This window comes from Phoxinus phoxinus (genome assembly GCF_949152265.1).
Source record: "Phoxinus phoxinus genome assembly, chromosome: 4".
NCBI classification, from domain to species: domain Eukaryota; kingdom Metazoa; phylum Chordata; class Actinopteri; order Cypriniformes; family Leuciscidae; genus Phoxinus; species Phoxinus phoxinus.
Window position 1 is genome coordinate 17208746 of NC_136879.1, and position 19106 is coordinate 17227851.

At 38.4% G+C, this 19106-nt stretch overlaps 1 protein-coding gene across 2 annotated transcripts in view; it reads right to left on the reverse strand.

Moving 5' to 3' along the window:
• maml2 (mastermind like transcriptional coactivator 2) overlaps positions 1-17364 on the reverse strand; it is a 77126-nt gene extending 59762 nt beyond the window's left edge. The window contains exons 1-2 of one of the 2 annotated variants that reach the window (XM_079609406.1): positions 16994-17364; positions 14390-14818 (exon numbers count right to left, since the gene is read on the reverse strand). In XM_079609406.1, the coding sequence (XP_079465532.1) occupies positions 14390-14791 (402 nt within the window). In that variant the 5' untranslated portion in view covers positions 14792-14818; positions 16994-17364. The remainder of the gene's footprint in view (positions 1-14389; positions 14819-16993) is intronic. The other variant, XM_079609407.1, reaches the window with a different exon arrangement.
• Positions 17365-19106: the final 1742 nt, after the last annotated feature.

The following is a 19106-nucleotide window of genomic DNA, read 5'->3' on the forward strand; positions in this document are numbered from 1 at the left end:
TGTTTATAATTTTTTTATATACATATATAATTTCTGAGTGTATAGAATATGCTTAAGATACGTTTGTACAATATTTGCCTATTTGCAAAGATTATTTAACAAATAACTCATTTGTTTTACATTTACACCATGTTGATCACTTCAGGTGCGGTGCGCTTGGCATATAACTTTTTAACCAGAGAGTTAATAAAGACAATGTTACTTAATTCATATTATAGGTGAGTTTTTTAAATTGAGCTAAACATAAAAATATATATATATATTTTTTTTTTCATTTAAGCCAGCCCTACCACATTATTTAATTTCCCTAACCCTAACAGTTTCATTTTCACATATTTTGAAATATAACTCCTCATTTTTAAATATTAGGATGTTCTTTCTGTCTCTGTGGCCTGGAGTGGTTAAAGGCATTCTGATGAATATGGTTTGAAGGAAGGAAATAGGGTTGTGCAACTCCAATGACTTTCACAGTCCAGTCATCTGATCCTTTATGTGAAATCAGTGCGAATATCCGACTTGGACAATGAATCATTGGCAATGAATTCAATTGTTATACATGATCCTGCAGCAATATTGCAATCTGCAATGCTAATTAATTGAATTGAGCAATAACATACGAGATAAAAATAGGAACAAATTATTTTCTAAAGCAAACGTAAGTGGAGCCAGAATGTTGCTACATGGAGTTCGGTGTGGTTTATAAAGTGTTGCAATGCAGTTTCTAGTGTTTTCTGGTCTTAATGCTAGAAAGGTGACCTCACACATGCACGATTTGAAGTTTCGTTCATGTTTGTGTACCCACCGAACAGCAACAGGATGGGTTATGTGAGAAAACTTGTACTTTAGGGTTAGTAGTTTACTCAAATCCCAAACCCTAATCATGTGCAATAGTAGTAGTGATAGTAAACACCACTAATGAAACCATACAAAGCTCACAAACGTCATGTTAGAGCTGCGCTGTACTGTATATGTCACGTAAATGGAAAGTTACATGGTTGACACATTTTTTTTTCTAAACATGGCAAGTTTGGAAAGCCACACTGGTTTGCCTCCATGTGATCACAATGATCTTTTAACGACTTTGAAATGAATTTAATATTTTCTTCCCACAATGTATCATGAGGCTATGAGCAGAGGCGAGTGCCAAAGCAGTGTCAGAAATGCAACATTGAGCATTCTTGAGTCAGCACGTCATTCTCAAGAGACGGAGAAAATGCCGGCAGTGCCACATTTCATATTTCAGGCTTCTGTGAATACGAGACACAATGTGTAGATGCTTAAAGAAAAAGAACAAAAAATAACTACACACTTCTGGCAAAAATCGGACTTTAGACAAGAGTAAAAAGGGGGATGTTTAAAAATAACTAGATGCAACAAACAGAAAGAAGAAGAAAAAAACTAATCTTGCGAAATCCTAAAGGTATTTGGCAACAATCAACCGTTAGGAACTTCGTGTAAAAACAAACGTTGCATCTTTGTCAAAAGGTTATTCTCAGGTTACAGGGAATAAACCTCAGAACCGACAAACAAAGATGACCTTGAAGTTACCTCTCAGGTCTGCATTTTTCTGAACATTCAACATTACATCATGCAAATGCAGAACGACCTTTTACGATATGATCTATGGTGCTTATTTTTGTCCTTTTTGGAGCTTGAGAGCCACTGCTTCCCACCAACTTTCATTTTAAGGAAAGAAGCAGCTCGGACATTCTGATAAACATCATCTTCTGTGCTCCACGGTGAGACAGACAGTCATGTGAGTTTGGAGCAACACAATTTTTAAAGTCCCCCTGCAGTCAATGACTTGCAATCATCTTTGATCATCAAAATGACATATTTAAAAACAAATCCTGTGAAAACTATTTCTTCATGGCTTGAAATAGCGGGAATGTAACTCTACACCCTTGCTTTATTGAATACACAAGGATCCATGAATATGCAAATTAGCCCCGCCTCCACTCACTCGCGACAGCTCGGACTACCTGATCCACGCTGTCAAACGCTGCGCAACAGCAAGTGGAAATATTGGTTAAATTCAGCCATATTTGAACCAAAAACTGATTCAGAAGAAGTGGAAGAGTGAATGATGCAGGGTCGTCTACAAAGTTGATAAATCAGAATGGTAAAGCGTTTTATGTATCGCTCTATACAACGCTGGACACGTAACGGTAATTGATATGATCAGCCTTTGGCTTGACTTTTTTTTTAATGCATATTCTGCAAGGGTCAAGTCAAGTCAAGTCAAGAATATTTGTATAGCGCTTTTCACAATACAGATTGTGTCAAAGCAGCTTCACAGTATTAAATTAAAATAATAATAAAACGTCCATGTTTGGTAATGCTAATCAATAGTATTATTCATTGAGGGGCATGTAAACGTATAAAAACTGTATATTCATTATTAACTATGTATTCGCAATTATTCTACTTGTGATGAAGTATTGAAATGAAGCAAAATCTAAATACTGAGATGTATCCTTAAAAGATATTTTGTCTCTTTGTCTTTATGTTCATACAATGGAAGTCAATGATCAACAAGACCACATGGTTGCCAACATTCTTCAAAATATCGTATTTTGTGTTGAAAAATAAAGTTGCTTCTACAGGTTTGAAACGGCATGAGGTTGAGTATATTAATAGTATTTAAATGTCATTAAACTGTAACTGATGTTTAAATCTGAAAACTTCTGTCTTACAAAGGATAGTTCACCCAAAAATAAAAATTCGGTCATATATGAAGACTGAAACAAATCAAGATTTTTTTTTTTTAACTAGCTACATAGCTACAATATACAGAATGTATGGAATAAGTTTTTTTGCCACCCACTCTCTGCTGAAGTTGTACTTTGACTTTGACCCTCGAGGCAGAGAGGCAGAGAACGAGAAGCAGGAGGGAGGGACGAGAGTGTGGAGGGAAAGGAGAAATAGAGAGGGCTTGTGCTCCTTTTCAGGGCTGTGAGCGAGGAGCCTGGGAACGCGGAGCAGTTTGGCCGGGCTGATAGAAATATCCTGAGTTGAAATGTAAACAGGCCTGATCTCTGATCTACCCCGAGAGCCCCTGATGTGACCCGGCATTCCACCCAGGGGTTCAACGCTGACATCAGGAGCCCACTTTCTCATTTCCCTCGGAAAAGTGGGATGTGTTTGAAGTTTCACAAATCAAATCACAATTCTATGCCTGGGAAATCTATTGTCACTTATAATTTGGGAGATTTCAGATGAGGTGAGCAAAAGCGGTCTCAAACACTCTCCGTACTAGAGCTGGAACGATTATTTTCCCTATCGATTAACTTTTACAATGATTAACAGCGAGTTATTAAAGGGGTGGTATAATGCCCTTTTCACAAGATGTAAAATAAGTCTCTGATGTCCCCAGAGTGTGTGTGTGAAGTTTTAGCTGAAAATACCCCACAGATATGTTTATATAGCATGTTAAAATTGTCACTTTTTGAGGGTGAACAAAAACGCACAGTTTTTGTGTCTGTCCCTTTAAATGCAAATGAACTTCTGCTCCCGGCACAGGGGGCGGAGCTTCAAGAGCTCGTGTCCTTTTACCTCACACACACATGCACTGAAAATGTCAAAAACTTTTAGCGTTTTATGTTCAAACCGGAGTCAGACAATGATGGAGAGACTCAAGAATTGATGTAAAAAACAACAGGACATTTCTGAATGGTTAGTTGGTGAATTTATGTCGCTTATGTGTAGTTATCTTCTAGTCATTGATTAGCATATTCTGTCTTGATAATCTATAAATCGCGTTCCGGGGGCGGGGTTTATGTAAATTTTAGGGTTAGTGATGTCAACCCGTGAGGAATGTCGTGTAGTCCCTACCAGCCGTTTGTTGTTGTCCTTAAAAAAATATTTCTTTAAAAGCAAATATCTCCCTTTGCTTTGAACTTTGAGCGTTTGCAGATGTTGTTTATGATCAAACAGCAACATTACACTCTAACTAAAGTTAGAAAAGTGAAATCATAATCAACCACCCCTTCAAATAAATGAGTCCACATACTCCCGACTTGACTCGCGTACGGTCATGGAAGCCATTGATTATAGTTTATGTGAAGTTATAAATATGTATGTTTCTTACACAAACTCATTATTTTGCTTCAGAAGGCCTTTATTAACCCCCTGGAGCCGTATGGATTACTTTTTTCTTTCTTTGATGGATGGATGTGCTTTTTGGGGCTTCAAAATCTAAGGTACCATTCACTCCCATTGTAAAGCTTGGAAGAGTCAGGATATTTTTGAATATAACTCAGATTGTGTTAGGCTAAAAGAAGAAAGTCATATACACACCTAATATGGCTTAAGGGTGACTAAATGATGGGATCATTTTCATATCGGGGTGTACAAACCCTTTAATGCCAGTGCATTACTAATAATTATGTTAAGTTAACACCATGTTTTGTGATCTTTTATTTAAAAAAATAGAAGTAGTTCGCATTGTTGTGTGTGAAAACCAGTGAAACACATTTATCTAACCTTCTTCTCAGGGAGAACTAGCCTTTCACTGTTTGTCAGATGTTCATTAATGGCAGATGCTAATGGTTAGAGCAAGGAAAAACCTTGATAATGTGGTTAATCTAATGTTGTTTACAGTGAAATTATGTAATGATGGAAAGTGAAAGGCCAACTGATATCACAGGGGAGTGTGGATATTTGAGTCATATCAGTCATTTATTCAACTCCCACATACTGTAACGTTCACAAAGGCATAAATTGTGGGTTGGGGGGTTTGTGGGTTATTGTTTTTGCAGCAGAGAGTCACAGATTTTATCATCCACTCGTGGCCCTTGCATACACACCTGGGGATGCAGTTTCCCACAAGGGTTGAATTTCAGGTGAGTTCAACAGAGCACAAGACTTGTCGAAAGATATAGTGAACCACCCCCTCTAACGCTTCTCCTCTTTTCTCTGCTCTGTTCTGTTTAGTCGGGCAGGAAAAACCTGACAGATATCGGAGTGGTCTGTGTGCTTTCTCTGTGCTAGGCAAATCACACTAAGCATGAATGCGTCTATCATCTCACAACCACTGGCTGGTGCAAAGCAAGTCAACACAACTCTTTCCCTCTCTGCTTTGCTACAGGAATATTCTTTGTGGCCCCACAAGTATTTGGACGTTTAAAGGGCACCAAAATTTTGAAATGTACCTTTCATGTAGTGTGTAACATAGATCTAAGTGAACAAAAACATCCTGCAAAGTTTGAAATATGAAAGTGTACCGTATATAAAGTTATTGTCTTTCAAAAGTAAGAGTCGACTCGGAGTCATTTTTATGAATCGTTAGAAGACCGAAGCTTTTTCTCTGAATAGATGACGTCAACTTGTCAAGTTATTTGAATACGATACGCCCACTTATTGCGCTCCAAGGCCAGCAGGGAAAATATCAGGGTGACGAGACGCTGTGTTCTGAAGTGCGACTCAAAAGCCCACTTTTTTCATCTGCCCAAGGAGGAGCATTTGAAGATTAAGTGGCTACAATTCATATAACTATACCACAGAAGTATAGTCCGAGCCTTGTGCTTTGCTCGCGCCATTTTGAAGACAATTGCTTTACCAACTTAAATGCAATCAAACTTGGATTCGCGAGCCGGCTGATATTGAAGGAAGGTTCAGTTCCAAGTGTATTTGCATCAGCTTCCTCCTCCGTATCACAACCTGTAAGTGTTATTAATAATTGTTGCTTTTATGTTTTATGTAGCATGCTTAATAATTATTTTGTTTGTTGTGTAAGCACCGTTTAGCTTCTAGGTCTTCAATGGCAATTGTATTGAGATATGTGAAGTGTTTGTCGTTGTTTTCGGAGTTGTCTTAAAGAATAGAGTAATACCTCGTAGTAACGTAACTACATTTTATTTTTTTTATTTTTGTAAAAACGTTATGTTTATGCATCAGGCCAACGCAAACAAAGACTGATTGTGCTTTTACAATATGAACTCTGGGCTATGCTCACTAACATAACATTACATTCTTCATCTTATTTTTAGTTTTTTTACTACAAACTACAAAGCAGTGGACTATAATCATTATTATAACACAATTTAATTGATAAAAGCATCATTGTACTCAGTGTTAAACAATAAGTATTATCTCTGTAAACACTGCTGGGTCATCTGACCAATCGCAGATTAGCGTCGCGCAAAGGAGGGGTTTGGAAAAATGAGTCGTTGAACGATTCATTTGGGAGTCGGTGAGCAAATCAGGTAAAAATAAATGCATATTATACGACAACAAAAGTGTTTTTTGTCATTGCATGCACGTAAAACTGTTGTTGGGGACTCCCTAAACAACATTAGGAACATTTTAAATGTCATAATAGGTGCCCTTTAAAAGTCATCTAAGGGTAATTTTATGAAACGGATAGTTCCAGTCCTTGATTCTGATTGGTTGAGCCCATTCGAAGCCGTTGTAAATTACTCAACAAACACACACCTGTGAGCGCATTACATTAGTGTTACTGCGCAACTGCCGTTTGTGATTCTCTGTTGCTGTATGTGTTGCTTAGCAACCTCTTTGGAACTATATTTCTTGGCGGAGGAATAAATGTGTTTTATAACGTTATATTTTTTGTTGCTGGTGTTTACTTTATGAATAAAATAAATATAAAAATTTATATTTTTATTGGAGAAACTGTTTTATAAAAGTAATAAGCCCCTTGAAGCCGTGTTTTACAGTGGATTTAGAACAGCTAAGGGGGTTTTAGGCACTTTATTAAATTAGTCTAATTTAAATGTAAAAATTTTTACAAGCCAACATGTCAGTCTCTGAGTAACATGTAATTTATTTAAGCCACGAAATAAGTATAGTGAATTACGCAAAAAGCATTTCGAACATCTACAGAATGTTTAATAATTCACCTTTGGCTAAGCCCCGCCCCCCTTAGTTACTGTTGCTACCTCCGACAACTTCATCTGGGCTCTGGTTTGGTATCAACATGGCTTATGCTGTGACGGCTCTTCCTGCTGGAATTTTATCAAACTTTTATAAAGCAGCAAATAAAGTGTCCGATAGAAGTAGGCAAAAGGGGCTGCAGTATGCGTTCGAAGGCTATATTCAAGACATACCGGTGAAACCCAAGCAACAACAAGGCATCCAAATAGAGGCAAAAGCATAACGGTCGGTCACAGTCAAAAAATGACCCTCCGCATATCCTAATGGAGACGGAGGCTGGGACTAACAATATCAGGAGAAACACTGTTCATGCAAAGCTGGGTAGGTCTCTTCACTTCTATAATCGTTTTTACAAAGCAAACGGACTACGCGAGTATAAAGTTGTATTTATTAGCAGCGTGTGCTAGCGTATCAACAATTAGGGTAGAGAACCGAAATCATGAGCTAAACAGCATAAAACTGTCGAACTAGAATAACTTCACAGTAAGGTTAAAAGCAAAAATAGAGCACACAAAAGTGAGCTTGTTGATCTTGAGGGGTTTCGCTGACTGAGGACGTCCACACAGTTTAATCCAAAAACGACACTTGTCAGGTGTCACACTTGACACTCAAAAAGTGTCGTTCTTGGCTGCGCTGTGATTGGTCAATCTACATTCTAGGGCGTGGCTTAGCCAAAGGCGAATTGACCCTTCGCAGGGAGCTTGATTGACAGGTGATCTGACCAATCATACTTCGCCATCCACCATTTTGTCCGACAAAACTGTCAGTAGAGTTAGTAGATTAACATGGGAGGATTTGAACTTGAAAAACGGAGTGTACTGACGCCTTTCCACGGTTAAAACAACATTCCTTCTGATGTTCATTCATGTTTATTTGATGCTATAAATTAACTAGAAGGAAGAGATGATCGGTTCACGAGCAGCTTTAACTGAGGCTCTACAGCGATCTGTCACGACACATTAAAGAGCCACAAAACGGTATTTTAAAAAATGACCAAATACGTTTAATATCAAAATTAACCGAAAAGTAACCTGGTCTGTCCTGTCTGTCAGCATGTTGTCAGTCTCCTCTCTGCTCCGCGGTATTTTTCACTGCGTGAGAACATGGTGTGGCGTGAGAGCGGTGAAGCTTGTCGGACATAGCGACAGTAACTAGGGGGGGCGGGTCTTTGCAAACGGTCACTTACAAATATAGTTCCCCCTCTCACGCACGTTATGACGTCCGTCAAAAACTAAGGCTGGCTGTCGGTGACACGTTCATGCACATCAATCACTTCACTGAATACTTCCTGGCAAATAAATAAATAATTATTTCCTCACGATCCGTCTGTTTTCAAATTCACATCATTTGAATATCACGACATCGATGTCTGTCAAAAAAATAATGTGAATACATAGTATTTACGAGAAGCAGAGGCCCAGCGAGTACACGCTTTTCCTGGAAAACCATCATTTTCCAAGAAGAGGGAGAAAATGGCTCCAAAATGCTGTCTGTCAGAGACGATAACATGCATAATACATAATGAAATTGAATCAAAATGATCAAGAAACTGAGTGTAAATGCAACGTAAAGAGAATAAACGCCAAACCAATTGAAAAACTTAGTAAACGTCGTTCAAAATGTGTTGGTTCCTGACGGAAACAAGAAGTTGTCTGTTATATTTTGACAGACATTTTGTTTTCCACGAACTACGCATTCTAATTTTGACAATATTTTCAATAATGATAATTTTTTTAATCATTTTGGCAATAGATTAACTTAAATAACTGATTTTGCTTATGTACGATTCAGGAACTTAGCTGATTTTTATAGTGTAGTTTGACCACTATCTTCTCAGTTGTTTAAAAGATTTAGGCTATTATTAAAATTTAAGAAAATGTTACATTTTCAAATAAAAGATGATAATTTTTACATGATTTGGTACATTAAATTACCCCGTGCAGATTTTGAGCCATAGTATATATATATATATATATATATATATATATATATATATATATATATATATATATATATATATATATATATATCTTTTCTTAATGTGCAAATATTTGTATGAACCAAAAGAGTAATATAGCAAAGTCAATATGCAGACTTCAAAAGTACTCTATATCCACATCTTTGCTGCTTCCGAACGACAGAGACAAACATGCAGTTGAAAGAGTTGGAGACAACAATCAAGCACACATTCCAGATCCAGGACAGATATACTGTGCCACGGGATTAATAGAGCCCATTAAAATATGACGGAAACTTTAATTAAGCCACAAACTACATTGTCACATACGCATGCTTCTCAGGGCATGTTTCGTCGGCCTAGAAAGTTCTTCCAGTTTCATCATTTCCCTTGGTTAACTAGAATAGACTAAAACTCAGAATTTGGGTAACAGAGGCTGATGCTAGACGCTGAGGGGGCGATTTCTGCCTGCAGCCATCGTGTTGTGCAAATGGAGGTGGGGATGTATATGCCGAATGGTTTCAGCGCTCTTCAAAGCCCCAGTCATGTCTCAGACTGTGAATAAAACATGAGGTATACACAAGGCGCACCTCACAAAGAAACCTCTAGGAGAGCCAGCACAGATGAAGAGGGAATGCTTTTGATTTAAGCAGCATGAGCAATCCTACTCGAGTTTCCTAAAGTTCTCTTCTATTTATGCCTCAGCCTTCCACTTGTACATTTTTATCTTGTTTTGTAGGTCACACTTAACGCTTATAATGCATTTGTTGCTGCACATAGCTCTGATTTAAATGATCAGCAAGCCCTCCATCCTTCAAAATCCTCAGACTTAGCCTTAAACGACATACCCACGGATCACACTCAATCTGTTTGATGGCTGTCGGATGCATATTGCGCACCAAAATGACAAGAGCTGACTGAAAATCAGCAGTTTCAATCTGACAGGCCTAACAAAATGTCCAAAAAAACGTACCAGTCCGATTGAAAACAGTCAGTTTTATGGAGTAGCAGTTTGATAAAATCATTACTGTTGAGAATTGTCCCATTTGTTTGGTCTAAGATTGCCAGGTTAGTGGTATCAAATCTTTAAATGATAATCAAGTGTTTCACCAAAAATGCCCCAAACATCATATGTCCCTCAAAAAACCTTTAAAAGGAACACAGCGACTTTTAGGGACTTTAGCTTATTCACCGTATCCCCCAGAGTTAGATAAGTCCATACATACCCTTCTCATCTCCGTGCGTGCCGTAACTATGTCTGACGCACCCACCGCTAGCCTAGCTTAGCACAAAGACTGGAGGTAAATGGCTCCAGCTAGCATAATGCTCCCAATAAGTGACAAAATAACGCCAACATTTTCCTATTGCTCAGAAGGCGAAGCACTGCTACTTCTGCGGAGTGATTTGCTCGCGGCGCCTGAGAAGCCTCGTGGTGAGGAGACGAGAGTTCGCTCAGAGCGTTGCGCTAATCACTCCGCAGAAGTAGCAGTGCTTCATCTTCTGAGAATATAGTTCCCAGGTTAGGTATACGGTTAGAAGATGGCTGTGTCTCATGTGACCTTGTTATTTGTACACGCTGTGACTATACAAATCACAACATGTAAATAGGAAAATGTTGGCATTATTTTGTCACTTATTGGGAGCAGTATGCTAGCTGGAGCTGTTTACCTCCAGTCTTTGTGCTAAGCTAGGCTAGCGGTGGGTGCGTCAGACAGAGTTACGGCACGCACGGAGATGAGAAGGGTATGTATGGACTTATCTAACTCTGGGGGATACGGTGAATAAGCGAAAGTCCCAAAAACTCGCCGTGTTCTTTTAAAAATAAAATGCAACTGGACCACGCTTTATGCTAGCAGTCAAATATGTGACTCTCTCCTTGACTTTTTAACCAGTTGCTTAGGCGTTCTGCCAAAACATGAGTGTGCTCATGTAGGACTAATTCATTTTCATGTCAACATGAATATCAACCATGGGACAAACTGCCCAGGGACCCATTCATTTCCCCTCAAGTAAGGCACAGACAGTTTTGCTGGGCTTAAAGTGGCCTCCACGGAGCTGGACTGATTGTTTCACATTCAGGTGGAGTGAAACTAAGCCTAGGCCAGCTTCAGCTTCCACTCCTAAAGCACTACAGCCAAGAAACACCAGGAAACACTTTGACATTTCCTTCTTCCACCTATTATTCCTAATGCCTGCCTGTCATGCTTAATTATGTCCAATTATGTTGCTACATCCTTAAACATTAGATTGAAGGTTTAGTCTTTCCAATAAGCATTGCTTATGGGATAGTTCACTCAACAACAAAAAAAACCCATAATTTACTCATCATAACATCTTTCTCATAATGGCTTTTTCTTCTGCGGAACACAAAAGAAGATATTTTGAAGAATGTTTCAAATGTTTTTGTCCAAAAAGTTATAGGCAAAGACTCTCTTTGACTATACAATTGACTTTCATTGTATGGACAAACAAAAACAAAAAAACACTGAAACATGTTTCAAAACATCTTCTTTTGTGTTCCATAAAGGAAAGAAAGTCAAACAGGTTTGGAACGACATGAAGGTAAGAAATTGAAGATTTGTTATTCTATTCTTATAACGGAAATAATAATACTTTAAAAATAAATAAACCTAAGTGTGAACTGAATATGTTGTTTTCGAACGCTTAATTGCAATTAAATGCTTAAATCTATATTAAATTCAATAGGCTGAAGTTTTTAGTACTATTTTTGACCCACTTAAAAAGGAGATAGAAAATGTGGCAAACTAAAATATACTTTAAAATGTTAAATATTGTAATTAGTTGCAATTCCATACACTTTAAATATATTTAAATTCAATATTGAATAAAACACTATTTAAATGTACAATAAAGTGTATGTTAGTTATCACGGATATGAAATATGATTTAAAATTAGTGCTGGGCAACGATTAATCGCGATTAATCGCATCCAAAATAAAAAAAATTCTTAAATATATACATGCATATTTTTGTATTTATATATACACAATTATTATACACAGTACACACACATGTATTGTGTGTACTTTTAATTTTACATCATAATAAAGTGCACGTACGTGTATTTAAGTGTGTTAATAAACATAATGCACCCTCTTTTTAGGTACACCTAAGTGGCCATTTATTACATTGATATTATATTATCTTCAAGTACAGTTTTGACAAATTTAGTTGATTGTAAGATTTAAAGTACAATTGCATATTCAATTCAATTAAGCGTACTTCTTTTTCTTCACTTCATTGGGAAGTACTGCATGAACCATGCATCATAAAAGAATATCATTGAAGATTGTTTCATAGATATAAACTGGGCAAATTGAAGGTTGATCTCTTTAGATAAGCAAACGGAGCATTCATAATCTCCCACTTTCTCTTCCATGAGAGGATATTCCACAATCCCCCTATGTTCCCAAGTCGGTCATTACTCCGAATTTAGGAAAAAACAAATTCATCCGTGAGCCCATAACACTGAATTACTGGACAATCGTGTTTTCAAGGCCTGTTTGACTTCGAGTAAACAAAACCAGGACATGTGCTATTGAATAGCTCTAACCATTTATGCGTAGGCTGCATGCTTCAAATGGCTTTATAGGAAAACCATCATTCAAGAAGGTGCTTAGTGGAGCAATTTATCAAACCTTTGATAATAGAGCACGACAATGCATGGTGTGGAACAAAACACGAGACCATTCATGCTGTGTTTGCGAGATTTCACCATCCAGCAATTTATGTCTTTGTTAAGTTTGCTGGATCGATATTGATGTGCACTTTCAAAAGCTGTTGAAAGGAAAACCTGATGCCTCGCTTTATGATTATGCATTTTGCAAGAATAAACCTATAATAAACTAGACCTTAACTATGTCTAAACAAACACTTAACAAATTCTAGAACACAAACCATATAAATCATATTTTATCTTGATATTTTGCGTTAATTCAACCAAATGTGTTATTTTACAGAAGATTTCAGAATTACACCATCAGTAAAGCGTGTCCATGAGTAGAGAGACTGCGGTGTCAAACTGTGAAGTCAGAACCAGAACTGACCAGTTGACCACAAGTACTTCTGTCTGTTATAAAAGCTGAGGCTACAGTACAAAAATATATGGTTTTTAATTACTAAGAAATATTTTCCCTACATTATCAATATTTGTGACAATATGCACACATTTGTACACAGTGGTGTTTAAGTATTTGGAAACTTAAGCAACTATTAAAAACGAATGTCAACAGATATCAAACTAAGTGGCATCTGAAAATAAATCATGTGTGTGTTTAACTGTGTGTACACTCACCGGCCACTTTATTAGATACACCTGTTCAACGCGATCAAGACAATCTGTGGAAGTTCAAACTGAGTAGGGAAGAATGTGGCAGATGGGCTGGTCTGAGTATTTCAGAAACTGCTGATCTACTGGGATTTTCACACACAACCATGAACCATCTCTAGGGTTTACAGAGAATGGGCAGAGAAAGAGAAAATATTCAGTGACTGGCGAAAATGGCTTGTTGATGCCAGAGGTCAGAGGAGAAAAGCCAGACTGGTTCAAGCTGAGTGAAAGGCAACAGTAACTTTAAAAACCACGTTACAACCGAGGTCTGCAGAAGAGCATCTCTGAAAACACGTCAAACCTTGAAGCAGAAGAGCGACAGCAGCAGAAGACACACCGGCGTCACTCCTGTCAGATAACAACAGCAAACTGAGGCTACAATTCACACCGACTCACCAAGATTAGACAATAGAGGATTTGAAAAACGTTGCCTGGTCTGATGAGTCTGGATTTCTGGTTCATAAATGGGCATAAACAACATGAAAGCATGGATTCATCCTGGCTTGTATCAGCGGTTCAGGCTGTTGGTGTGATGGTGTGTGGTGGGATATTGTTCTTCACACACTTTGGGCCCCTTAGTAACAACTGAGCATCGTTTAAACACCACAGCCAACCTGAGTATTATTGCTGACCATGTCCATCCCTTTATGAACACAGTGTCATCTTCTGATGGCCTCTTCCAGCAGGAGAACATGCCGTGCCACAAAAGCTCAACTCATCTCTTTAAGGCCGTTCTGGAGGCAAAAGCAGTTCCAGCCCGGTGCTACATTAGCAAGATGTACCTAATAAAGTGGCCAAGTGTATATTCTATCTTTCTTTGAATTAAATCCCATATTATAATGCAATGGCATTCAAACATTTTCCAATGTGACTTAAGAATGAAAATACTTCATTATGCAGGAGGGACTGCGTGGAAATGTGAATCACCACCTCCTTTTAGGTTATATTTTGTTTCGTTATATTTTTAAAAGACCTTTAAAAGAATCATGTGCCTGCCTGCAGGGCCCTTTTTAATTAAACACACACCCCCATCTCCCCCTCACACACCCACAGTAATCACATCATATCAGTGTGTTGATGTCCTTCTCTGGGGAATTGGTCTGACACGTGTCCGTCCCTATGTGTATTAGACAGATTATACGATTTATGATGTGGGTGTAGTTCACATACAACCCGTAAAAACTTACTGCTATTTGCGAAGAAATTTTGGATTCTGCCTCCGACGAGCTGTGGCCTTTATGTTCACCGTTCACTCTGCTGTATTCAGGAGGATGCTGAGGGGCCGATCTACTGCCCTTGGTCTTCCTGTTCCCGGGGCCCTGATGGACGATGTTTAGGAGCTGCAGCGTGTTCTCGTGTTCCCGGTCCGAGTTTTCCGCCAGGCCGCGCTCGTAGCGGTCCTCGCAAGTGGAGTGATGCCGCCGGCAAAGCTCTATTCTGGCACGCAAGCGCTCCACTATGGCACTGTGGAGCTGAGGAACGGCGGATCCTCTTGAAGTGGCGATTGGTGTGATTGATCCTCCCATCCCGACGCCCAACATGGGTGCAAAACCACTTGGGGTGGCCTGAGTCGGAGCTGCCTCTCCCATGACCTTTAGTTCCCCTCTCCGTTAACCCTTTAATGGTCACAACCAGAAAAACAACACAATTACTTATTTTTGATTAAATAATAATTCATTTGGGCAATGATATGCTTTTTTTCCGCTTTGTGAATGTTTATGTGGAATTCATCAAATATGCTAAAATTTACCCCGGCATCCACATATTCAGAAAAAAAACAACTTTAGACACTATTAAGTGTTATCAGGAATAACACTGTGATCATTTCATATAAGCCACCTCTGCCATTAAAATATGCTGTTAATTTTTATCTAAATCGATGAAATGCTACTTTTCAGGTCATGGGGAAAAACAGTTTTAATCAACTTACGGGTTGTAAAGTCTAATGTAGCTATGTGGGTGCTCCGTTTTTTATGTAATTATGCCAAAATCTCATGTTATAAAAGATGACGTGCTACGCACAGGCTATTTAATTGGCTATGACTCAACGACAATTACTAGACTAAGGGCCCTATCATACAACCGGCGCAATGTTGTATGCGACGCAAGTGTTTTTTGCTAGTTTCAGCCCGACGCAATTATCATTTTGCCACAGGACGGGTTGTTTAAATAGCAAATGCATTTGCGCGCCCATGGGCTGGTGGTCTGAAAACGAGGTGTGTTCAAGCACATTGTTGGCGCGTTGCTATTTTGAGGCAACTAAAATAGTCTGCTCCATTGACCAACTGAAACCCATGGTTTGAAGTCAATGGCGCAGTATTTTTTGTCATTTAAACAGCGCGTTAGTAATGTGCGCCTATAGGAGGGTCCACAACCCGCGTACACTTTGTTCCGTAGATGGTCTGCTTGCGCGCTTTAACCTCGCGCACGAGCAGATCCGTTTCCTCGCTAGAGAAGCGTTCAGTTTTTCCGCTTGCAAATTCCGCCATGTAAATAGCGAATCCACAAGGGAATAGGAGAAGAGACTTTGATTGTTTCGTTTTTTTGCACGTTACGCCCAAAACACACCCTTTAATCATTCAGAGAATAGGGACTACCTTTTAGACCATTTTTACAATGTTAAACCAGCAAGTGGATTCAGACACGCCCTAAGTGCACTTGCGCCGTGTGCTTTAGACCATGCCCTTAGATCGTTAAAATAGGGCCCTAAGACACGTCTCCGCTCCTCAAACACATAAAACATAGCCTTTATATTTAAAGTGTTTCTTCAGGAGGCTATGATGTAAAGTCAAATGAACTGTTATTTATTTACCCTTGAATTGCAAACAAGCAAAGACGCTCCAAAATGCATGTGGCACTTTGCGGTGCGGGTATGACCTGCTGAGATTTTCCTATGGGGTTTTAATTACTATAATGTTGGGGGCTTTCGATTTATTTGTAAAATATATCAGTGCTAAACATAATGGTTTCAAATAACTAGAAAAGTCAGCTTCTGGCGTGAGTTGTAGGCTAATTGACTTTTTTGAGTTTTAGCATTAGAGTGTTTAATAATAAAGAAAAATATTGTTTGTCAATTTTAAAAATGACAATGTTAACGTTTTAAAAATGACATAATGTAACGTCCCAATGCTTGTGCTTGATTAAAGTTCCAAAAATTAAGTTCCAGAGAGAAAACGTGACAGTGCAACGAGATTTGAACTGTTATTTAAAAACATTAGTAACCTGATGAAGAACTTAGGAAGTGTTTTTTGTTAAAGAGCAAATGTGGAAAAATAAACGATTTAAAAAAGTTTTTACAAGTGAAGTTTTCAGGTAAGCTGGCTACGTCGTGTTCATTTGTTACACGGTTGATATAACGTTTGTAGCTATTGTCCTTTAAACCTTACGTGAATATGTCGACGTTCAAAAATGAAATATTTGGGAAACGTGTAGAAAACACATTTGTTATCTGGGTATAGCCTAACTCAATGGAAGTAGACTACTCGAAACAAGGCTAACATTTCTACTCATTACTGATGTCACAGACAACAAAACCTAACAAAGTGCATATGACAATCAAACGTGACTTCAGGATCCACACATTTTTTTAGAGTGTCTGTACATCGCAACATTATTAAAACACTATGCATTATTATTTTCCAGTGCACGGGGGCTTGCCAGGGTGCCAAAATCGCAGCGTGCGCTCATTCAACTCCATGCAAGGTGTAACAAATCCACAATGTGCAGTCAGAAGGCTTTTACACAGCCCTGCACCAAGCAATCACGCTAATGCATGCGGATATCGGTCATACCTGAACGCACATGTGGCTATAACCAAGGGTCCCGTGTCAGCGGACAAATAATACACGCGATTATAATCCATTTACTTGACGATAGAAATCCGCAAACTTCGGGGGAGTTCAGGCAGTGTACAGGCACTTTCCATCATTGTCATCGTTAACGCGGTTTACGGTTCCTTGTGGAGATTTCCAAACAAACTGAATAAAACTGGAGTCGCGGCGCGTTATCCGCGCAGTGGATTGTCAGCAGTCCGAGCGCGTACGGGGTTAGTCCGGAGAGGCTGGCTTACCGCAGCTGACTACAGACTCTCATTGTATTAGCAGATCCCTCATGCTGTACAGAAATCCTGCGATTGGTGAGCTGTCATTTTGCAGGCTCTAGTGGTGCCAGCAGTGAACTACATGAAATGCATTGACTGCGAGCCACAGCCTGAACCAATAGCCTACTAGTGGAGGAGGTTGTATTTTTGATAATTGGTTGTAACATAGTAACATACATAATACACACATACAGTACATACACAGGCTTTCACTCGCACACACACACCTACAGTAGCCTACAGACATACATAGGCCTACATACATACACAGACTGCCATCAACCAACCAATTGCACACAGCTATCACACGTTATCATCATAATGGTCAAATTCATTATTTGAAAAAAACATACATAAAATATGTTTATGGTTATTAATAAAACAATTGTGTTTAAGGGCAAACCTCTGCCTGACTTGCCATTTAGGGCTTTGATGGACAGGGGGACAAAGGGGTTCTTAAAGCATGTAATTATGCATAGTCCAATTTATAGTTATTACTAGCCTACTATAATAACATGTAACATGTGAAAGAAGGACATTGTAAAATAAAGTGTTACTGTAGGAGCCAACTGTAATGATTGTTCAACCACTAGATGGCGGTGTGCACTGTGGTGAGTGTGTAGGGTCACATCACATGCTATTTAAACTTCCCTTGGGTTGTATTTGTGAGGGACATGCTTTTAATGTAAGTGAATTTTTTTAATAAATGGCCAATACATAAGAGCATCTTATCACCTTACCCTGGCTTATGAGAAAGCCATTACAGTTACCAATGTTTTCAATAGTTATTCAGCTAAAGTGCACAATAATTCAACACAATAAATTAAACTAAATTGAAGTAAAAACTGAAATGGGTAGTTGCAAGAGAAAAAGAAAATGAGATGCATGTGTGGATTCAGTATGAATGTTTTGGTGTGTTAAAGTGTGCTTAGTTTTTAGAAATTATGCGCTATTGCTTTAAGCTACTAACTCATTTCATTAATAACAAAGGTGGTAATAACCTAAAATTTGACAAGGGACCAATTATTTAGGCTATGTGACTCAGGGAAAATAATGTAGTACATAATGCATTCTAAACACCATGTTCTGAATGACGCCTGAAAACAATTAATTATATAAAAAATACATGTATATTGCACAGCTATCATGTCAAAGAATTTAAGATCCATTTATACCGGGTTCCTCTTAGCCAGATGGGTTTTTTGGTAGATTTGGGTTGCTCTCTGAATGAGAGGACACTCGGTGCAGTTGTGTTAGTTAGCGTACATGGACTGGTTGGTTAAGATGCAGCAACCTTACCTTTCCACACCACAGCAGCAAGACAGGTTGTGGTGCTTTTGAATGTGCCTCTAGAATAAAGACAAGTGCTTTGTATGTTTTTGTGAGGTATTTTCTCATTACCTGACACTGCCTGCCTTCCTCCAAAGCCAGACCCAACCCTACAAACACTGAGACTGGGCAGTCATTTACTTAACTAACTTAACATCAGTTCATACATGCTAGCAACAAAATTTACAGTTATTCTAAAATATTTACCTATTAGATTCTCCATCAGTCTTATATGAATACAATTATTTGGTAATATTAATATACTTTAAAATTCCACAAAGTTTCACCATTGTTATCATTTTCTTATTTTGGACACTTTTTTTACTTAGAGAAGAGGATAGATATAACAGGAAAATATTAGGAGAATTGGGGAAGGAACAGGATCAGGAAACTACACCGTATTTGTTCAGTTTACTTAATTCAATTGTACACACCCGTTGCCTTAATTTATTGAAGTAAGCATAACTTAATTGCAT